This window comes from Erithacus rubecula (genome assembly GCF_903797595.1).
Source record: "Erithacus rubecula genome assembly, chromosome: 4".
Classification (NCBI taxonomy): domain Eukaryota; kingdom Metazoa; phylum Chordata; class Aves; order Passeriformes; family Muscicapidae; genus Erithacus; species Erithacus rubecula.
Window position 1 is genome coordinate 40,573,805 of NC_136686.1, and position 24,102 is coordinate 40,597,906.

At 38.8% G+C, this 24,102-nt stretch overlaps 1 protein-coding gene across 2 annotated transcripts in view; it reads right to left on the reverse strand.

The window, feature by feature from the left end:
- The window catches only part of ANO6 (anoctamin 6), a 67,392-nt gene that overhangs the window by 21,414 nt on the left and 21,876 nt on the right, over positions 1–24,102 (reverse strand). For both annotated transcript variants that reach the window (XR_013774038.1, XM_079304152.1), the window contains exons 2-9: positions 21,414–21,490; positions 13,504–13,632; positions 6,365–6,430; positions 4,484–4,762; positions 4,012–4,125; positions 2,051–2,166; positions 1,482–1,616; positions 91–196 (exon numbers count right to left, since the gene is read on the reverse strand). Coding sequence is in view for 1 of the 2 variants with exons in the window: in XM_079304152.1 (XP_079160278.1) it covers positions 91–196; positions 1,482–1,616; positions 2,051–2,166; positions 4,012–4,125; positions 4,484–4,762; positions 6,365–6,430; positions 13,504–13,632; positions 21,414–21,490 (1,022 nt within the window). In the remaining variant the exon portion in view is untranslated. The remainder of the gene's footprint in view (positions 1–90; positions 197–1,481; positions 1,617–2,050; positions 2,167–4,011; positions 4,126–4,483; positions 4,763–6,364; positions 6,431–13,503; positions 13,633–21,413; positions 21,491–24,102) is intronic.

Below are 24,102 nucleotides of genomic sequence, written 5' to 3' on the forward strand. Positions count from 1 at the left end.
TAATGGAGGACCAACATTGTTTTATATGTAGTACTAGAGAAAGTGCAACTAAAGTTCAAAAGTTTGTCTACAAGCTGCAAATGTAGTTACCTTGGATGATTCACAGGTGATGGTGAGGTTCCAGTAGGTACATACTTTATCACACTGGGGGCACATTATGATATTACCTCCTATGTTGGGGTCACATACTTCTTGGCTAAAAAGAAAACTAGTCAGTCACTCACCAACACTAAATTGTTTAGTCCTTTTTCACACATGAAGACAGTGCAATAATATCAGGAAATTAAGGAAAAAGTTACCAGTGAGCTGCACTCCAGAATTCCATCCCCACCACTTGCCGTGGCAACATATCCTCATTTCCATTCTTAGTCCTCACCTCAAAAATGGGTGATACATGATAAAATAATAAATAATTTCCATCTCTTGTACATGGTGGTAATTCTCAAAACTGCCCATACTAAAAATGAAACAGTTCTTAAAAGCTCTCACAGTTTTCAGTAGGAAACCCACAGCTGCATGCTCACACATGCTACTGCAGCAGGTCCAAAGGGAGAGCAGCACTGCCCAGCAGAACAAGGAATAGCTGCAGAGCCCAAAGAAATGCCTGGTCCCTGTGGTCTTCTAAACAGGATCAGACTGGAAACTGTGCAGAGAGGAGCTGCTGCTCACTATTCATGGGTTTGCAGGCCTGTCTCCTAAGAGATGGCAAAGGAGCTGCCAGGTCACAGGTGAATCTCCACCCAGCAGGAGGATGAAAGGTGACAGAATTACTTTCTACATGTACTCCAGGGGGGAAACACCAGGGAGAGAGCTGAGCTGTTTAACTACATCATAATACTGGCAAAAAGCTAAATGGGTATACATTGGGCACAGGGGTGGAGCTGTGGAATGGATTCAGCATGGATTGGGAACACTCTTCCAGGAGGGAGTATACAACTGCATGGCCTGAATGACACAATGCCATCATGTTTTTTCCCCTGGGCCATTTGGCCATGATTGAATTTTGTTGTGTTCTGATGAGAGAATCTGTGTCATGGCCTTCCAAGGTATCGTAAGCAGCTGAAGGCCCCTGTGCTGTTGCTTTTCCTATATTTTCCCAAATTTGAGGAAAGAAATTTTTAACATCTTTGGGTATCTAGTTTAAGAATTACCACAGTGCAAATTATGTCTTATGGCAATTTGCATTGACTTCTGATTGTCACTCTTCCTGTTTCTACAGCAAGTAGGGTGAACCTCAAGCAAAATATAAATAAAATTATGAAATAGCAAACTCCCATGGATATCCATAGTCCATGGATGGATATTTTTCTAATGTTTTTTTCTAATATTTTATGCCTTTGCCTTCAAATCCACCATGTTGTTTTCAAAAACTTTGATTTTGCCTCCTTCATTAAGCAGTGCCCTGCAAACCCTGTACTGTCCCCCTGTGTACAGGACTGACCAAAATTGCACATGATGTTAAACCAGGGCTGATCAGGTACCTCCATGTGCAGTTGTCCTTTGTCAGGCATCCATACAGGAAACAGCCAACTCCTACAACTGCAGCCACAGTCAGCATATTTGTGTAAAAGCCCAGCCACGCAAAGTAGATGCCAATTTTCTCTCCATAGTATTTCCTGTGGAGGAAAAAGGTGGGTTTTTTTGTTTGTCTGTTTGTTTTGGTTTTTGTTTTTTTCCTGAAATGTAAGTAAATTTGCATTTCTGTTTCAAGTGGTTCTTTATACATTTTATGCCAACCCATATTGCAATATTCCTCTGGTTTCAACTATGGGATTGCAGTAGTATTGCATGCTTTTGTAAGAGGATAAAAATGGGGGGGGGGGAAATGGAAAAAGAGAAAAGATAATGAACTTTCAATTTTCAAAGGTTGGCTTTTCATAAATCAGGTCATCATTAAACCAATCTCAAATTATGCTCCTGTGTGTGAGCTGATCTGGGTGTATGTATCTTCCCTCAGAACTGACCTATGTCTCTTTGACTTCCCCAAAACCAGACCTATTATATAGATTTCTCATTTTCCCTACATTAGTACAGTGCCAGTTACACCAACCTGATGAAATCCAGGGGTTGCAGTTTGAAAATGTTTTTAGGATGAGCCCATTCTCTGTAGAGCAGATACCGTTCACTTGGGCAGTTGGGATCCATTGACAGGTGCCTAAAACTTGACTGCAAAACAACATCAGCATGAGGAGATAGCACTAAAATCTAACCAGTGCAGCTCATCTCTCATGTCTACAGACAATCTCTACATCATGAAGCTCAAGTCTGGAGTAGCCTTTTAGACAGTCCTACTGCAAGCCAGGAAAAGGAGCAGCAGCTGTGAGAACACACCAGGATTCAGGGTAGAAGATTGTCAGAAAGGCATTGGATGCTAAAGTAAATGCTGTACATATGTGAGCTGAAAATAACAGAGATTCATCAGGAACTTAATCTAAGCACATGTCAGCATCTTGGCACATAGGAATAGAAAATAAAAAAAGGATCCATTCTAACTAGAGAACAGGACTGAACTAAAATGGATTTTAAGTAGCTTTAACATGCTGCACATGCTTTGCTTCAAAACAATACTGTACTAAAATACAGGCTGGAAAGACTGAAGGAAAAATCCAAAACCTCTAGTCTCTGTTTTAAATTTAAAAGAGGGTTCACATGGAGATAATATTTGTATTTCTTACTAGGCTATTTAAAAAGCTATTTCAATAAAACCTTTTTCCATTTATATCTGTGATGCAACAAGATAAGTGATGTTTGTGGAAATTTATCTGCTACTTTTCATTTTCAGTGTAGCTGTGATGTATAATTTCAACTGTATCAAAAGACAGTCATTCATTACTAGTCATACTGAGTCCAAATTCTCCATGCCATGACAGAAATAGCCTACATGGTAGGTTTTAAATCTTTAAATGGAAATCCTAAAAATAGCTAGTCACAAATTATATGAATTCTATTCTGTAAAGCTTTGATTACTTACAAGAAGCATGGTTTGTCTTGATTCTGCCTTAAAAATTTCTTTGAAAACCTTGGAGGCCTCCTAAATATTTTAAGCCAAGTCCATGCAGCTGAAGCAGTTATCATTCCTGACCTCCCATGTTCTCAATGTCTCCTCGACAGAACACACCTTGGGCACAGAATGGTGGCTCTGAGGGGGACAAGTTGGGATGCTGTGGTTATGCAATAGATAGAATACAGAAAATCAGCCCTCAGACTTAGCTCACTTTGCATTCACAGCCTCATATGAAGTTTTTTCTTTGTCGAATGTTCTGAGATCTGATTTTTTTTTTCTCCTTGATTTTCTTTTTCTGTGCTATTGCTAGCTGTGGTATATTTCAGCTTAACTTTTTTATTCAAATGATATAATTTAAAAAGCTTCAGAAGTGTAGCTGCAAAAGTTGGATTTGTATTTATTGGGAGGGGAAATTGAAACCAGTGAAGTGCAAGATTCTGACAACACCTGTGAGGCATTGGACTGGCTGGGCAGAGTCTTTCTGTAGGAACCTGAGTCTCATGCAAGTTTGCTCCCATGTTTGGGAACCAAAGGACTGTTTTTCACTGTGCATGATTTTCACACACCCTAAAATGAAATTTATAGTCTACATCTTTATCAACAATGTTGACAGGAACTGTAATATTGGAAAATTGCATACTAATGGAACATTGATTTAGGACTGATAATGCAGTGTGTCATTGTCATGGGAACTATCTCTCAGTCCAGGTACTTTACTGAAATACATCTCCCAGAGAATGCAAGCTTAAGAACTCTCATGTGAAATATATTGTTTTTCATTTATAGAAACACATTTTTAACCAACAGTGCTTTGGAAGAATATCTCTCTAGCAAAACCACATCCTATTCTTCTATGTGGATATAATACCAACCCAGGAATAAGGCAATGAACAGTGCTTGTATCCTTTGGTATATCTACAAGATATATATACCTAGATGTAGTTCAGACTTCTAGATATAATGTAGTTACCTCTATTTCAAAGTTTAGTTACAACCACTGGACTTACATCATGAAGGGGAAATGCTGCTTTGTAGATTCCAGTGTCCAGTAATTTGTTAATGCCAAACTTTTTCACATTATTTTTTGTTGCATATTCCACACGGGACAGGATAAAATGAACCTGAAATTTAAAAAAAAATATTTTTGTGTCCTTGCAACCTGAAAGAAATCATGTGCAGCTATATCTGTCTCAGCATACAATCAAGCTAGGAAAGAGTAAGCAGTATAGACAAAATTAATTGCATAGGGTATACCAACCATACAAATGCCTCCTTTAAATTCAGGTGGGAAAGAAATAGGACAAATGTAAGTAAAGTTTTCCTTCTGGATTGCCCAGGCTGTTTCATAAATTACATAGAACTATTGCATCCCAAATATTTTTAATTTTGAGGATGTTTTAGTGAAGGTAATTACACTGATTTGATAAAAGGAATAGTTTCTTTTTAAGAGTAAATGCTAGAAATACTCCATGGACTTACAATTCGGCTTCTAGTTGCAGGATTGAAAAATGTGTCTTTGTCTTGGATATAGAAGTTAGACAAATGTTCCTTTTGAAAAGGGGCAGTGAAAAACTCTTGCTCAGGTTTGATGATGTTTTCATCCACCCTGAAGAGTCTACTGAACCAGTTGAAAGCTGACTCTCGGGTTTTCAGGTCATTGTGTTGCAGAGGCAATTTGATGTGCATAACCTCGGCGTACGTGCACAGCACTTCCCAAGGGGCATGAACTTTCACAAAAATCAGCTTCTCATCCAAAACCTGAGATGAAAGAATATTGAAAATAAGTATGTAAGCAGAGAACTTCTCATTTATTTTAACAATTCTTGAACCATCTAGAATTTTCTTTCTCTTTATAGCTCTTAGATGACCTACTCAAAGTTGCATTCAATGTCCACCTCAGCAAATATATCACTGGCTTCTGTAAAAGCACTGACATGAGGGAACACTCAGGCAGATGAAGGCATATAAAGGCATATTAAAAAAACACTTAAATGTTCCCTTAATGCTTAATGTTTACATCTCTGCAAAGTATTTTACAAAGCAATTTAAGTGTAACACTTTCCCTACACGGGGTCATTAGGACTCTTTTTACTTGTAGTTTGACAGGGCAAGAATAGCTCTGGAGCTGCCAGCAGCTCAGTTACAACCCCAGGGTGATGGGAGCAGGCTAGGCACTCATGGGTGCTCCAGGGTAATGAGAATTCCAAGCTTTCTAGAGAGAATGGGAAGAGGGAAAGGGAAGTTAAATGAAACTGCAGAAAAAGACAGCATGGGGCACATTTGCTCCCAATGGAATGCCCAAAGCAGCAGCAGTGTGCAGAGGGAACTCTGACAGCCACTCCTGTCTACACATGGCCTGTAGACCTACTGCTGCCCTGCATTAGTGAGTTTCAGCCACATGAAACTGGGCAAATATCTGATCTGGCCTGGGGAAATGTGCAGTTCCAAATGTTTTTCAGTCATAATCACAGCAGAACTAGTGAAGACTGAAATATGTAAGTATTGCACCAGCTCTGCAGCAGCCTTCCAGACAGCAAGCATTCACTTTCTTATGAATGTGAAGAAACTAGACTGCATTCTTGGACATGCAGCAGGAGCCCACACTGCAGACAAATAAATACTCTGATGCCATAGAGTTTAATTTGGGAGGAAGGAGCAAAGCAACCATTCCTGGAACTCACTATAGACTATAGGCTACCAAGCAACAACAAATTTAGACTGGAAATGATTGTCCTGGAGAGGGAGACACAGTTGGAGCCCTGCAGCCCTGCAGGGCAGGAGGAAAGAGAAGGGATTTGGAGGGGCTCTAACCCTCCCTGCCAGAGACAGCTGCTCGGGCAGCTGGTGTGCATTACACAGTGCTCTTGAACTGCCTGCAGGGCACATGACAGCCCAAAATACACCAAGTGTGGTACAACCACTTGCACAGGGCCAGACCCTGGAGAAGCAGGGCCATGGGCAGGAGCCCTGCACTGCTCTTCTGGCAGGGGCATTCTGCATGCCCCAGACACACTGGCTTTCCACCTGTACTATACAGCCAGAGTATGGGAAGTACCTCTCTGCTGGGGACAGACAGCAATTTTTATCTTCCAAACTCTGAAAAAACATGAACTATGTAATCTCCCAGCTTCATGATGTAATCTTCCAGCTTCCCATCTTTTATTTTGCAGAGCAAGGAGCAGACATAAAGTTTAAAAAGATTTTGCATCAGATCACAAAGATATTGCTAACAGAAGAAAGGTGTGCCTATTTTCTTGAGGGGAGAGAAATCTTACAGTGAGCTCATATATCCAGTTTTCTTAATCCCACAGGGGCAGCTCTGCTCTCAGAACAGCCATTCACACAGAGAACAGCACTCACCGACCTCGTCGCCTCTAGTTGCAAGCCATTGTTTATCAGGTTTGATTCATACACTTGTCTTTTCCTCTGTTAAAATACATTGAACACTGTAAACATCTGTTCCAAATTTCACAAATATGTATGCAGAGAAAAATGGAATTGCCTCCCAAAACCATCATTATATTATCTCTATAGATCACCTGATAGCTACTGTGGTGATACATACAGTCTTACCTACTAATTAATCCTGATCAGTTTTCTTGTCTGATATGCAATATTGCCCTCAAATGCAATTGCGGAGAACTTATCCTCTCACTTTCTGGTACATTACAGAGGTGTAAGTGACTCAGATTTTGAAAATTTTGAAATCTACCCCTGAAATTGTGGTTTCTTTCGCATTTAGTCACTACGTGAACTACATTAATCTTCCTTTAGAAAGTCTTCATCTGAAGTGCTTTCCACCCTACTGTCTTTCCAGAAACCTTTACCTTTATGCTTCTTTCACAGTAATCATATGAGTTCATACAGTGGTTCAAACTGTAATAACCCAACATATTTTACTCCATGGATTACACCCCCAAAGGCAGAAACTGAGAGCTGTAGCACTTGTAGTGTCAGTGGTGCTATTCCAGGAGCATTTAATGTCCCCAGAAGGACACAAGTTTTCCTCAGTAAAAATCAAATTTGTGGATAATTTTAATTTTATTTCACAGTTACCAGCACTTGGCAGACACTAAGTTACAAAAAACCTGTAATGTCTTTCCAATTTTGAATCTGCTTCTCCATACAGATGACCTCCTCCCAAGAAACACAGAGACTTCCCCTTTCCCCTCATATACAAAACATAAAATTCCATAAGGGATTTATAAGAAATTTTGAAACTTCATGTGAAGCAATCAAATTTAAAAGCCATCTGCACCAACTCAATGCTCCTCAATTATTTGTTTGTTTATGTGAGTCAAGGGTAGCCTGAACTACAGACTGCAGGTCAAAATACCAGCATGGGTAATGGGGGCACCTGTAGGCAGCTGAGGCTAGGGGCAAGAGTTAAAATCTTAGGAAATTAAACAGGAATGGGTCAGTTATATACCCAAACAAGTTTCATCCAGTTCTTGAATATTTTAAGATGGTTCTAAGTCCCCAAATAAAAATTTGCTATTTTTCCAGAAGTCTAGCAAGTCTTGAAATTAATAATTATAGAACTGAATAACAATATGAACAGCCTACCCTGTTTATATTTTGTTAGTTGTCCCCTGAAGCAGCTGCATGAGACAATGATCTCAATGGACTAATTTCATATTTTGTGAAAAAGTATTTTTCTTATCTGTTTTGGGTTTTCTGCCATTTTATTTCAGTGAATACCACCTTCTACTCAAGGTAGGCACAAGAAGAGCCAAATATTTCAATATGTTTTTTTTTTCTCTCATCAATACTTATCACCTTTCTCCTTATTCCTTGCTTTTCTCAGGATAAAACCACAAACCCAGACTTTGATAGTATTCTCCATGAAGGGATCTCTCCATGTCTCAGTAATTCACTTGCTTATCAGTGAAGGTAAAATGCTGTTCATATTTTTCCTTGTGTAGATATATATATATGTGTGTGAGTAAGACAGACATTTATTATGTGTAAATCTAATTATCTTTGTTGTACTGATAACTCTAACTTAAAATCACAAATGTGAATGAGTGTTTTTCTTACAGGAATATATTTTCTTGCATTTTCAATATTTCAGAGATAATAGTGTTGTCCAGTCTCTGTTAAAGCTAAAGGTATTCAACCACCTTGGCTTCTAATTAAACTGTATAATGATTTCCTCTGCAATTTTTGTTCTATCAAAACTCAACTCTCTTGCCAGTTCATTAATATATGTTGTACACAGCACACAGTTTGTCACTCTAGTAGTTTCTCTTCTGTCACTTCATCCCCTCTTTGCTTCTTCCATATTCATGTGGTTTTTTTCTAAAGTGAATATTACTCAATCATGAAAATATTTCAACCCAAATTCTGCTTTGTTCCAGCAAATAAAACAGGCAAGGGGCTAAATACCTGTCTCATTTTCTTTCTAAATAGCATAAAAATAGATGCAGACATATTCTCACTTGTAGAAGTCTAAAACTATTTTAAAAAAATATTTTAATCAGATTCCTTTAATAATTTATTATGTCAAGGAGTCCCCAAAATTAATTTTGCTCTCAAAATCTTAAACGAATTTATTGACAATATTAAGGTTTCTAATATTGCATGAATTCAAGTAGTGAGAAACAAAGCCTCTGGGAGGCTTTGCTAATTAGAGGCTTTGCTATTTTATATAAATTATTAAATTATGCATATAATGATCTATGGAGGAGCTAGACTTTTACCCAGAGGAGTCTATAGTGGTTTTGCATCGACTGGGGAATACAGTATATAGATATAATAGTTTATTAGGCTGGAAGGTGGAGACCATCCAAAGTTTATTTCAGTATCTGGCATTTTGCTCAGCTACCTGCAAGGCTAAGTTGCAATAATAAAGTAATCATGGTAATGCTGCTGATCTAAACCTGACATAGGTTTTGATGATTGAATGGCTAGGCAATAGACTAAGACACCACAGGATGCATAATCATACACAGTCTTAGGAAAATGAAAGCAAATGTAAGTAAATGCCAGGTATTACAGGCATGTGGAAGGACCAGCTTTTGTGAGCTGCTTTTTCACCATGGTGCTTTCAATTCCTGGTTTTGCCAAGCTGAGGAGATAAACAAAATTGTGGGTCTGGAAATTGGTAGCAGACCAGTAGCACTTTTCCCCCTGAGTGTTGCAAATGGCAGGGAAGACTTGCTTTGATTACAGTGACAGAAGAAACCAACTCATATCTTTGCTAAGTTTCTTTTGTGCAAAGAGAAACATTTCCTACCACAATATCCATGTGGGTTCAGGGGAAAAATCCTAAGAAGTAAAGAAAGCTTGAATGGCCTCCTCTGCCTTACCTGACAGGCAACAGATAAATCACAGTCAATAAGAGAAAGAACATGGGACCAAAGCCTCCCCTATGGAAATCAGCTGAAGGGAGTGAAGAGGATCATTGCATCAGTATTAGGTGTCTCACAGTTTCTTTGATGGTATTTGGAAGCTTTCCTCAAAGTCCCAGCTGTCAGCATCAGAAAATTAATTGATTGAGAAGCTCTGCTCTGTAAGTTTCTTTCCCTTATGTTTGAAGACAATCATAAAAATTTGAAGCAGGACATGCTATAGAGGATAAGCCCCCAGTCTAGCAGTCTAGCCCTGCCCTCAACAAGGGCAGTCACCCTGTTTGGAAAGATCCATTTCTGTCCAGTATGTAGTAACTGCAGAGTAACTCCATCCTTCTGTCTGTCTTCATATTCTTCTGTCATCCTTCCTTCTAATGTAGTAAAATTTGGGTTTATAGTTGTCTCAGGAACAGGGGTTTTATTTCAGTGAGGTTCTGCTTCAAAACCAAACTGTCCAGCAGAGATGAAGGCAGGTGTGGCTGCCCTCCTCCCAGTCCAAAGGTCCCTTCCATGCTTGTTATCAGACTTCCTGAGTAGGTTGGCTGAGCACACCACAGGCAAGCAGAGCCTGTCATTCTCTACTGCCTCAAATCACTGCATGAAATAGCACACAGACACCCCTTTTTTTACCTGTAAACCCAAGTGCTGCTCTCTCATTGTAGGCATGACACATGCTAAGCAGTGAAATAAGTATAATTCTTGTTTGAAATGTTACCCAAGCTTATTTTTGGTCCTATTTTTTAAATTTTTGTGGGTTTATTGTTGTTGGTTATGTGAACTAGGTAAGTAGAGAGGCAGGAACTGTTCATTGTTTGCTTGTGAAAGCAAAATTCTCTGGCTCTGCTAAAGTTCTTAGTAACATTGTACTTAAAAAAACCCCAATGAGATGTGTGTAATATTCTTCATGAGTGATAGTTTTATTCAATTTGGAAAAAAAAAAATTCATCTATTTCTGAGAAGAACATATTCCTTCATGGCTGGAAAGGAAGGTTTTGCCCATATTCCAATTTAAATTAGTGACAGTCATTCTGTTTATTTCTTTTGGGGGAAAATAGATGGACTGAAATAACAATCTGCATTAATTCATTTTGAATTTACCTTTCTGGTCCTGATCCTTTAACTTTCAATGGTGAACTCCTTGAGGACCCCAATAGATGAACCTGGTATGTGGGAACATTCCTGAAAAGACTGGTAATATTTAAATTCTATTCTGATGGTAAGCTACTCTGACAAATAGGATATATAAATTATAGGTTTAAAAGATATGCTTTGAGCAAGAATTTCAATTGCTTGCAAGGTACAGTTTCTGAAATCTCCTGTCAGTCTCATTTTTGCTAGTGCTTGCAAAATTAATTGTGTACCAACTTAAAAGTTTGGAGTTTGAATTAAGTTACATGTTTGAAACTTACCTACTAGCTTTTGGATCTATAAATTATGTTTGAAACTTCCCTGAGGTTATAATTTCATTAGTTTGACTTTGCCTTCCCTAGACCAGATTTCAGAAACAGATGAAAATAAGAGAAGCCATGTGGATCTCCAAGAGCTTCAGAATCCCATATTTTCATTCCTTCTATCAGATCACACCCATATTTTATTTCCTGCTGTCCTCTGAGATATTTTCCCAAGAATATTGCTTATAGCTATAAACTTATGCTGGATCATTCCATTACATTCATCCAGTTCTTTGGGAAAAGAACAGAAAGCCATTCAAATCCAACACAATGATAATCCCAGGATCTGAGTCTGCTCTTGCTGCAGAAGAACTCATGGATCTGTGCCCTGTTTCTCTGAATCCAGGAAATTGAATACCTAGGTTGTGGCCTGATTTTCAAATCCTTCTGTCTAAATTCAGTTAGAATCTGGGGACTCCTCCACACTCAGAATCATTAAAAAAACACCCACTGCACACAAAACATTTCACTTCAGAAATCTACAGATGTCCACTAATAATTTGAATTCTGAAGCAACTTCCACATCATGCAATTGGGTGGGGTGCTCTGTGTGTCAGACAGAATTTTTTTCAGTGACAAATCTCTAGATTTCACACACCTGTAACATCTCACACGACCAGTGGAAAACTTCCTCCTGACTCCAGTGAGATGAGGATGCCACCCTATGACAACAGACTTCACTGAACCTGTTATTTTTCAGCAAGCTGGACTTTCCAAATTCTGTCACAATAAAGCTCTTGATAAGAGCTCTATGAAACTGTCAGAGAAGTCAAAGAAAGAGTAGCATGGGCAAAGAAGCTATCCATGCTTAAAGCACCCTGAATTACACAAGATACTACTTATAAAATTTGGCATTTTCAGTTCATCATTGATCAGACAGTGATGTAGGCAGTATTTAAAACTTATTGTATGTGGCAATGCTCCTTATTTTGGCTGCACTTCATCACTAGGGTAGAAGTAAATTGTCTCAGAAAAAACTAAAACCAAATAAACAACAATGTCAGTAAAAACAAGCTATCAAGTAGGTTTTATGCCAAGACTGATGGAATCTGAGTGTGTCTTGGGCAGCACTAACCCCCTAACATCCAGGGAACTGTGGTAGGCAAAATGTTAATTTCCTTCCTGGAATTCAAAGGATGCAAAGCTTCACCATAAATGTCATCTTAATTTCAATCTCAGATATCAGGTATATGTGTACAGTCCCCCTGTTGCTTCAGCTCCTGCTTTTCCATGGAAATGCTGGTTTTGGCTTTCTGACATACCCACGTCACCCTAGTCTCGTGTGTCACTCTCCTGGCTGTACTTCTGCCCATACAGGCTTTGTTGGACACTTTGCTGCCAGACTGCACAGCTCTTGTTCAGCTTGCTCTCCACAAAATCCACTAGGGCCCCTTCCACAGAACTGCTCACCAGCTCCTCAGTCTCCCCCTTATCTGGTCATTTGTCTGATATGGTCTTGTCCTCACATTTGTTGTGTGCAGATAAATTGCTTCCTCCTCCTCAGCACACCACAGAGTCAACGTGGCTGCAGACCTTTGAAAGTGAAGTTTTTATACAAGCACCTACTCACAATCTCTTGGTCTAATTATTAATAGTCTCATTCTGGCTAATGTCTTAACATTAATGCTGCACTGAAAATACTACTCCACCACTCACATTTAATTTCCATCACTACTTAGAAAAGATGTTCATTATATTTTTAATATATTTGGGCAATGGCCAAGTATTACAAACATAAATGTAAAATGCTAATTGATAAAAACAATTATTTCCAAAGGGGCAGCTTTTTTGTCTAATTACCTCTTTCAATTAATTTATATTGCTGATCCTGTGATCATGTGTAATACAACACCCACCCACGGCAGAACTCCCTCAAACCCTACTAATGACATTCCTTATGGCTGTCCTGTTAATGCCAACAACAACACTGTGTAATGAGTATCAACCAACTTAGCTACAGGCTTTTTTACTCCTACTCCTCTATTTCCCAACTGCAAATTATTATTTGTATATGAGCCTCTTTCAATGCTATCTTTGTCCCTGCCTGTCTCTACCAGAGGCTGCTGCTGCAATATGGATTATTACTAAATCAGAGGAGGATGTGGGTGGGTGGGGGAGTGCAGATGCCAAGGGAACTTCAGTCTCATGGATGCCTATTTCTCAGACAGTTCAGTGGCATGGCTGAGCTCATTTTTGTGACCCTGCATGTCATAACGAATGTAGTCCTCTGATGGAACTGATGAAATGATTAAAGAATAATAGTTAATCTATTATTGTGCTTCATTGCTAAGGAACTATGGAGCTGTGAATGCTAAGGAGCATCAGGAAGTCACTGGCCTGAGTCAGAAACTTTGCAAGGTCTCTAGCAAGGGCAAAGCTGCTGAAGTGGCAAGGGAAAAATTGTACAGGGAGAAATTCTGGTGGCAGATTTCCTGCTCACATCTTCGGAAGGGTGGCCTCCCAGGGGGATGCTCTGAGGTCACCAAGCACACACTGACAGACATGATGTGCAGTGCTCTGCCCATTTACAGAACAATCTACTGGCTTGAGCCCTGTCCCTGCTCAGCTCGATGGGCTTCAGTCTCCCAGCTCCCAAGAGCACTCTGAGGATAAGGCAAAGCAATTGCTGCTCTGGGTGAGGGCACTGTCCTTTCTGCCCACAGCTCTAACACCCAATATATGGAAAATAACTCACCTTTTGCTTTTTACGATCACTTCTCTTATGAGTCATTTTTTTACCTTCATCTTCATATACCAAAACAAAGTCAATTCTTCGCTGCCCATCTTTGAAGAACAAGGAGTCAGGCTTATCCTCAAAATCCACCTGAAAGGCAGGTGGCATAGGTTAATATGAATATCTTTACTCCCTAGTTCCTTACTTGCTTTCCTTTACGCAGTATTTCAGTGAACTTAGAAATTCTACAGCCTTGTGCAACAGGAAGCCCAAAATGATAAAGTTGCCCAGAGTAGAATGAAGAAAAAGAAATTACCCAGAGGAATCTGTCAGGCCTCTTCATGCCATCAAATCAACAGAACTTTGACCTAACTTTCTTCCTTAAAAATGGTACATTATCTTTTCATAATGAGAGAAGCAGTGTGATGTAGCACCATTACCAAATAATGCATCTGTCTAGTAATCCACCCATGTACACCATCATGGACATATCATTAGATGGTTTGTCTACAAGATTGTTGTTGCCTTGATGGGAGTCTTGGAATTAGTAGATTCCCATCTGTTCCCTTACCTGAAGAAATTTAGGCATCTCTGCAATTACAGAAACAAAAACAAACAAACAAAAAGCAGTAGTTTTTTGCATGCTTATACTTAAACCCACACACCACTGCCAAGAGAGCAAAGAACAGAGTCAGAGCAGAGATGAGATCTCCAAACAGACACATATTATGTGGATTTATGTCTCATTTTATCTGCAACAACTCAGCAAGCAAAAACACATCGTTGTGTGCCACACATCCATCATGTTATAACAGATGCCAAAATCAAAAAATTTAATATATCCATCAGCCATTATCTAGTCCCTGGAGGAAAGTAGGATGGATTATCATATCCACTAATAACATCTTAATGTGCTATTTCATGCGTGAAATGATACAGACACATTGGTGACAGGGAACCCTGAATACTTGAATAATGATTTTGTAGTTTTTTAGAGTACTCTGAGGGCAGTGTCACACATTACCAACCCCCTCCCTTCAAGTAATATACAGCTGTAATGCTATCTGAATCATTCTATGTAATGTGCACCAACTTCTTGGGTACTTGGCCAAATCCATCCATGCTATTAGAGGAGGTGGAGGGTGGGCCAAGCCAGGATCAGGTCAGGCAAAATGACACAGGATAATCTCTTGCATTTGCTGTGGACATGGCAATGATCCCCAGATGTTCCATCCCTGGAATTTCCCTGTCAGCTCAGACCAAATTTTGTGAGACGTGCCAAGTCACGTTTGGAGCTCTAGGCTGTCTGGTCCACAGAAAGGCCATGGAAATGTGGTTATGGTGTCAGAAACCCCAGAAGTGCAGCCTGAAATGGTTATTCTTCAACTGTGAAGAACTGGGAAGAATGTTTTGAGTCCCAAAGTTCCAGGGAGCATACAGTGTTTTAAGAACCACGTGTCAGTTTTTCCAAAACAAATTTTCTCATGTTTTTTTTTTCTTTCAAAACCTCTCTCTGTAGATTATTTTGTAACTGTTTATTGGCTGAACCAAAACAGGCAACCAAGACGTGTCCCCCCGTAATTATGACAAAATTTCCATATTTTAAATAAACTCAGGGGAGATAAAACTCACATGTTTTTTTATGTTGCATGTGCAAAGGCTAGGACCTGCAGCAGAGAGATCCTGTTGACTTAGCTGCCTCAAAAGTCTGAGCAGATTCTTGAATAGAACAGTTTTCTTTGAATGCCACCTGTGCGTTGGGATTTGTGACAAACCTGACAGCAAGCAGCTGCTGACACACATACACATATGGCCAGTATACACACATTCTGCATGTTAGTTTCACAGCCTGGGATAGGATTTAGAGACTACCTAGGCAGTCACCAAATCAACATAGAATTGCATACTGTGAAAAAAGTTTTAGAAGAAAAAGCTACCATGGCTCCGTGCTGCACTGCTGGAAACACAGCCCAGATCCTGGAGCCATGAATAACAGGGGGAAGGGCTGCACTACATAAAGCACGAGGTCTTTTAATTAGGCTTTTTCCTCTTTGAAATCTTTGAAACATCATTATGATATCTGTCTGTTTAAAGACACACAGTTTAGTTGGGAAAGTCAAGCACTTGAAAGCATAAAAGTATAATGGCTTTAACTTTTTTTCACTGCAGCATTTAGAACTTTTTTTTATAAGACCTGTCCTCAGGACAGAGAAGAAAGACATGGAAAAATGCAAAGTGCAAATCAAAAAACAAGTTTTGGTAGAAGAAGATTTGATCATAATTTGTGTTTGCATAATTTCACGGAATAATTTGCCTTTAAATGTAGTAATTTTTAAGCTTAAAAAGCAGTGATAACTGGATTACCAATAATAATTAATTATAATTGCCAATAATAATTTATTATATTAAAATCAATACAATAGTTATAAAAAACTATTTATAATATAAAAACTGCCTGCTAACCAGCATTCTGACTGATAAATTTATTTACTTAAATGTTGTCATTCACATATGTGTATAACTGTTATTGTATACATACACCTTTTTATCTCTCTTTCCCACACTATGCCCATATAAATTGAATATAGCTGAAAGATTAATAAATATTGGACTGCATGAATCCAGATACACAAAAGTTCATACTTATGCAGCTAATTTCTTATATGTCATCTTCATTGCTTTTAATCACAAGGGCATTGTTCAGTTGACCTTTCCATAGACACTTTATACATCAATAAAAAAGAATTGACTCATTAAGCCTGAGTTCTTAAGAGATCAAGATCCACACAAATAGATTGTTATGTAGCTCATATTAAATAAATTAAATATTGCTCCATTAAAATTAAGATGTAAAATGTAAAAGAGAAGGTAATAGCCAAGTTTCCAACAGCTACATTAACTTACATGTGTGGTGTATTTTGTAATCCCTATTGAATAGCTGGTAATGAAAAATCAAATATTATTCAACATAACTACCCAGGGAAAAACAGCACTGGAAGCCAAAAAGATGTGGTGTACTTTGAAGTTAGCATTTCCTTTGAGACAATGTTTGTTTTGGGTTTTTTTTTAATATGTAATATTATTTGACAGTTTTACAAATGATACTATCATACTAATTCATACAAACTTGCATGCATAGACAAATTAATGGGGCTGAAATTTCAATACAGAGTTTTTAAAAGTTTCAGTAGCAAATTATAGCCCCAAATAATGAACAGGCCCATTGACACCTCTTCGTTTTAGCACTATTTAATTTTTTTTGCTTTGGCATAAACACTTTTTTAAGTACTAGTGGAGGCAATCAGTTGTGCACTCTAATATTTTAATAATACTCTAATGGACAGCAGGTTAGTATTGATTAACACCACTAATAAAAACAAATATATATCTGTGAAATACTAATTATACTTAGCACACAATCTGCAGCCTTTAATAGCTGCCCAAGTGCTGTACAACCAGCTGCTTGCCTACCAGGGAACTATCAGCTTTATTAACAGAAGGGATCTGAAGGGGAGGAGGACCTGGCCATGAATAAAGTTTTTTGTAACACTGAGGTTACTGTTATATGGGCTAGCCTAGAGGCAGCATGGACAGTCCATGTGGGTGTACCTTTGTGTTTCATTTGGAACAGGTCAGATCAGCTGAGCATCAGAGGCTCTTCACTGCAGGGAATGAGACCAGAATGGTCTTTTTTCCAGTAACAAGCTCAGAAATGTGTGTAATGCAGACAGCAGCTCCTCAGTAGCAAATTCCTTTTCCACAGACCCACTGTGGGCTCTCATGATGCAGTGACACTGAAGGTGCTGGTCACAAGCAGAACTCTGCCATGCACTCCCTTCCCTTCCCCACCTTCCTGCTCCCAGAGTGGGTTCCCAGCTCTGCAGAGGAATAAGGAGCATCCTGCACTCTGGTGATCCAGCACAGTCCATCACCAGCCAACAGCACCAGCTCTCCCAGACCCTGGGACACAGCAGCACTTGGAAAACAGGCAAGTGCTCACACCATGGAAGTCCCTTCAGCCCTTGACTCAGTTTGTCAGGAGGGAGACTTCTGTGTGGCCCTGCACAGTGTGACCAGGCTTGCTGTGTGTTCTCCTGAGAGCTGCTCCTGTAGCCATGGCTACGTGATGCCTGCAGCAGATGGAAGGAGATCACACAGGTGGAAAGCTCCCTTCACACTGCTGTGTTCCAGGGAGGAAAAATGTGTGCACTACCAAGAAACCTGCCTCACTTTTCCAGGCTTCTCTAGGCATGATATAGTTAAATATTCAATGGGGATAATGATGGGATGGGCAGCACTGAGACAAGCACGAAGGAAACTATGTGCACAGGAATTGCAGCTATTTATTGTTCACTATACCCTGAACAAGCCCAGTATTGTAAGCTGGATTTTTTAAATAACAAGAGGTTCTGCAGGAATGATTTATCTAACTGGAAAGATGAAAGAAGTGCTTTATTTTGCCTGCAAGAGCCTTTGGTGTGACTGTCAATAGCACTAAATGTAATCATTACTGGAGGGATAAACTACTTGTCTGCAACCTCATATAATTTTCAGATATGCTTCAAAATAGCTTCCTGAAGCATGCCAGTGAATAAATCAGTACTGGGAAAGAAGAGAGCAGAGCAGAGCCTGTGTAACATTGCCTCTGCTGATAGGCACCTGCAAAATCTCCTCCCACTGGGGCACAGAGACAGGCTCAGGGGGATCTGCAGGTTGCACTTCACTTGTGGGCTTTATGAAGAGGAAAATTTCAGAGTGCCTAATTAGGAGCACAGTTATTTCTCACTGCCTGCTTCAGGAAACTCTAAAACAAGTAAATAAAAAGAAAACAAACTATATTACATAGTTACTTATAAAGGACTTTGAGATCATCTGAAGAAAATGTTACAGAAATACGTTTTCTTTTTATCACAGCCATATAAAAAGATTTTTTATTGCTTTAGGTTCTGAGCAACAAAGAGAGGCAACTTTCTGACATTAAGACCACACAAGCATTTATTTCTGGATTATATTGATATATATAATATATAAGATAGTAATGGAAGATGTAAGTTTATTTTCATATTGCATAATAATGTTGGTGTGTCTTCAGAGTGCCATAAAACTATTGTGCCATTAACGTTTTCCTTTATTATTCATACTTTTTAATAACAAAAGAGGACTGTTTTAGTTCTCTTTTTAGCAATACTATGAATATTAGCAAGCACTTCATCAGAAGAAGGTTGTTTGTTTTTTTATTTCCTCAACACACAAAGGAATTCCAGCTATGTAACAAACTGAAATAAGCTCAGACTAAAGGCAAGTCAAAAAAAATATGGGGTGTCACTACAGCCATGCCCTTCTGTCAGCAGAAAGCAGCTGGTAACTGGCCAGGCATTGGGATGCCTTGTCCCCTGAGCTAAGTTTGGACCAAACACCCACTTGACTTCCTGTCTGAGCGCCAGGTTGCTGCTGGCTGCAGGAGGAATTCCAGTCACTCCTGATTAGACAGGCCTTACTTTTAAAGAAAATGAAGAACATGCTCACCCCAAACCTGCTTTTCAGCAACTCCCATCTTTCCTGGGATGCAAGAGCTGGGAAATTCACTCTTTTGAACTTCCCAGAAGCCTTCTTGCTTCAAGAATACAAGAATTTGTATGTGAGAGGCAGCAGTAATAGAAAGCTTGCTGAAGTTAACCTTCTTTCTGCAGATACTCATTTGCAAAAAAAAAAAAATCTTATTGTTATATGCCAATTCAGATTATCTACCTACAAAGCAGATAAGCTGCAAAACGAAACATGAGCTGGAAAAGGCATAATTAATGCTGCCTGTGCAGCTTTGCATTCCTTGTACTTGTTTGTGATGCATGATTAAATTGTAGCATCACATGCCATATTTCCATGCTCCATGTATTAGATATGGAATAGTTCTTATTATCTTCTTTATTTAATGTCTGGTGGGGGTTTTGTGGGGGGGTTTTTTGGTTTTTTTTTTTTTTGTTTTTGTTTTTTTTCTTATTTGTTTTTTGTTTGTTGTTTGTTTGGTTTTTTTTTTCTTGTTACACATCATTTATACAGCTCAAATGCTTAAAATAGAGATTTTCTTCTGACTATGGCTTTGGTACTCTCCTCATAGAATCTCAGGGTTCTGTGAATGTTGAGAAACTTAGTTTTAAGACATCCCCTAGGATGACAGGTGACTGTCTGACAGAAAGTAACAGTAGAATTCTCCTTTTAATGGTCATCATGTAAGGCATCTAAACATCTATGCCAAAACCTGTTCATTGTCTCCTAAATTTGGAATTACAGCTTTATACAGCAGGACAGTGACATCTTTCCAGTGTGCTCAGCAATTCTTTCTCTTCAAAGAGCAATACACTCAATTCCAGGTCCATATGTCACTCTCTTGCAAATGCAAACAGGACCATGGATGTTCTGTTTTGGCACTCAGGAAAATGAAAAGCTGGCTGCAGCTTTACAAGTCTTGCACAAAAATCCTATAGCAGGGGTTGTTCAACTATCTAGAACTGAACTCAGTTTTTCTAGTGGTAAGAGCCTTTCATTCTTTCACTGCCATTTCCTGCCACATTTAAAGCTTTCTGGAGTACCACAAACAATATCCTCACAGATTTTTGGCTTTTTGGAGATAATTGTACTATTGATGTGCCCAAATGAGACAGAGATCTTATGGCAAATTTAGCATATGATCCTGTAATTAGAGAAAGCACCAAAAGAAGAACAGGACTCCTTCTATTAGCCAATAATTTACTTAGTTTTGGCTCCTCAGAAGAACTTGCAATATCAAATCAAATTTCCAGAATACTTCTGGCTGCAATGCATGATCTAAGTTTAGACAAAATGCACTTCCTTTCTATTCAACCATTTCAGGTTTGGCTTCCTCTTCAATTTCTGTTTCTTACTACAATTAGCCCTAATTCATTTAGCAGAGGTTCAGCAGATCTCAATTTTATCTTTATGTCTCCTCCAACCCACTGAAACTATCTATTGACCAACAAGGAGGACTTGACACAGAAGGAGGAGTGCAGAGATGCTTCTAAAACTGAGAAGAAACTACAATTGCTGGTGAACATGAGTAACCAAAAATAAAATTGATTTTGACTCTTAATTTTCAGTAGAAATAAAAAGAAATTCTACCAAGACTGTTTAGAGGAGACTGTTCCAACAACAAGGTATATGACATTCCAGATGTTTTGATACTATTTCACTTAATAATAATAAAAAAAAAATATCAGTGAACCACAAGGAGACTCTTAGAAGGAGTTTTAATAACATCTACATCTAGGTATTCAATTGGGAAATGGAAGCACTTGGCTGCACCTCACGCTTCAAAAATGTTTAAATAACTTCAAATTAACACCTTGCTGCAAAATTCAGGGTCAGGGTAGGACGGTGTTCACCTCCCAGAAGGAAATTAATTTCCAGTTACTTTGGATATTGGTTTCCTATGAGATCTGAGGCAGGGGTTCTGCCAGCAGCCTGTTAGCTGCAGAAAATCTAAGGTGAGCTGGGAACCTCGAACTTTGGACAAAGGGAATGGACACATCTAGGTCTTTCTCTTTCTGGTCAGTTCAGACTCTGGAGTAAGGAATTTATTGGTGTCTCCAAGCTTTGTATGTAGACATGTAATAAATATGTATACTTGTGAACACAATTGGAGTGAGGAGGTGTATGTGTATATATCAGTTTATAGTGAGTTTATATTGATCACTTATAATTGAGTCCAGTGCCTGTGACAACCTGTACTTTCAGAGCTGAGTCAATCACTTCAGGTACCTTAGGGAAACGGGGATAACAGCAACTCAGATTTAATCACAGATGAACTGTGTGCAAATGCAAAGGAATGCTAATCTTCTGGAACAGCTACTGGACTGTTACATACCTACAAGAGAACATTTTACAGGTACTAACAGTTAAATTAAACAGGTACCCACCCATTCAGGAGTATGAAGGTTTTGCTGGTCCGGCACAGTTCCATAAGTGGGAATAATCACCTGGTTCAGTTCCAAAACTAAAATGAAACATAAAAAATGAAAACATTTTAGCATTTTTTGCAGTATGGCTTTTTTAAATGGGTTTTTATAGATTTTAAATTTTCTTTAAATTAATGCTTTGTGGAGAAGCCAGTTTATTGCACTTATTTAGTGTTTCAGAAATGGAACCATTGTGTGTCACACTTCAGTTACAGTCAGCAGGTGGCTGAAGAGTGTGAAACACCAGGATGACAAGGTAATGCTAGGAGAACATTTTGGCAGTGATGCATCCCTACGGTGATGCAAACAGCATCCCTTTACTAGTATTTTAGTAGTTATTTAGTGTTCCAGAAACTCTTTGGATATTGTAGCAGAAGTTTATTTTTCAATTAATAAGGCTACCAGAAGTGGCTCCAGCTGTGCAAATAACCTAGCTCCTGCTGGCTGTACTGGTCAGACAAGAACAAATAACAGCAGCAAAGAATTCTTCACAAGGCTTGGAATGGGTGTTGTACAGGCAGTGATACTGTAACATTCACTCAATAACACACAGCCTAAAAACACACCTACAACTTCAGTGTTAATGCCTCAGCTACTCCTCACCTGTTTCATCAATTCCTGTTAAAAACAAACAACCTGGAAACTGAACTGCTTTCCTGAAAATACAAGATAAATTAAAAATTACTTTGTCAAATATGCTATTGCATGAAGCCATTATCAAGCACACTGGGAATACTGGCTACCAAATCAAGCACCAGATAACACAAAAATTCATCCTAATAAAATAAGTTACAGAAGCTCTATATTTGCTGCAAGGTATTTGCAAGGTTTTGTTTCTCCACAACTATTTTTGTGTCTTAAGGAGAAGTCAGATAACATCCTGAGGCTGAAGATAACATCAAGTAGCTGAAGGGAGCAGGCTGCTTCCTGCCTCTGCATGGCAGGCAGATGGATCCCATCTGTTATTTTTAGATCCTTGAAGCTCAGAGGTATCTCAGTTAAGTCTGGAAGGGCCATGGATAACAAAGATACCTACATTCCAGTTTTGTCTGGAAAGGACAGCCTCAACCTACCAAAAAATACTATAATACTAAAAGTAGATCTCCAATCTCTAAAATAATTAACTTAACCTTTTACAATAGCTCAACACCCATTAGATACAAAGCCAGGAAGAACACAACTGATATGCCTGGTTATGTTTTCTTTTATTTTTCACTGATGATGCTCATTTACATCAGCTGAAGATATGTCAAAACACTTAGAAAAAGCGCACAGCAAGATTACAGACCAACAGAACTCTCTCATGGCCTCCAAGCAGAAAATTCTTGTTTAAATACTCTTTCATAGAGTTTGGTAGAGACTTAGTTCCAGGTGGTATTGTCAGTTTTCAGATCTCTGCTCTGGTGACAGTAAATGCTCCAGGGAGAAAACTAAGGCAAATCATGAATCCTTTCTGAAATGTTAGAGCCATAACCCAAAGCCGAATAATCAAGGTTTGTGAGCTCTGAATAACATTAAAATCTTCAGAAACATTTCCCAGAATTTTAAAAAAAGATCACTTAAACATTACATGGTGAGACAGTAACATGAAGACTCAGAAAACATAAGCAGCTACCAAAAAATTGATGAACATGTGCATCATTATGGTTTAATGGATTCAGCTTAGACTAGGGTGAGAAGAGGAAATACATATTCTCAATGTCAGTGTAATGGACATCTGCCTGCATTTCCTTCATTTTTTATTCTCTGTGTGAACACAAAGATATCCAGATACAAAGAATTTCTGAAAACCCACAGAAGTAGGAATATTTCTGCCTACATGTAATGGGCAGAGGGAAGTAGAAATATATGCATCTTGCTTTGACATATAAACAGTTGCTCTGAAACTGTGTGCCATTACACAAAACATGCAGGTGTGGACACAGACATGAAGACTCAGCCACTGAGCAGCAGAATCAGGAGTTAAAGTGGCCTTTTTGCTGAGTAACACCATCCTGTCTAAAAAATCCTTCAGACAGTACTGAAGGTGGAAATATGGCATTCACAGGAAGAACAATTCCAATTATCCCAAATCCTGATGGATCTGGGGCTGGTCAGAAATATCATTCTGAAATTTGTATGTGAGTACAATTTGCTTCTGCATCAGGGTCTCTGTCCAGAATACCTTCCTCCTGATATGGTGAATGTATTGGGAACTTTATAATTGTGTCTATATTTAACATCTTAGCACATTTGTATTTGAAATAATGCCCAAGGGAGTCCCTGGGTCACTGTCCATATGGAATAACTCACATAAAAGGGACCTGCCACTCTATCTCTCATAAGACAATAGCCAAGAATTTTTTTCAAGTAAATTACAGATTAACGTTCATGTGAATCCAAAATTACAAAGCCTTGACACCACCTGAATGAGTACTTAGAAAATATTTGTTCTGACAGTGATTTGCAAGGGCAGCTGTGTCAATTTGTGCCATTTTTATCTGGAAGAGACTGTTCTAGTCTCTCTCAGGTATACTGCAAAAACTCAGCTTTGCCAGAAAAAGCTGCACCCACACAAAGTGCTTTTTATACCCCCAAAACCTCTTAATTTATTTATCCTACCTCCCCTCCAGCATTATGGTAAAATCAGTTTCAAGTATGGAGGAAAAAA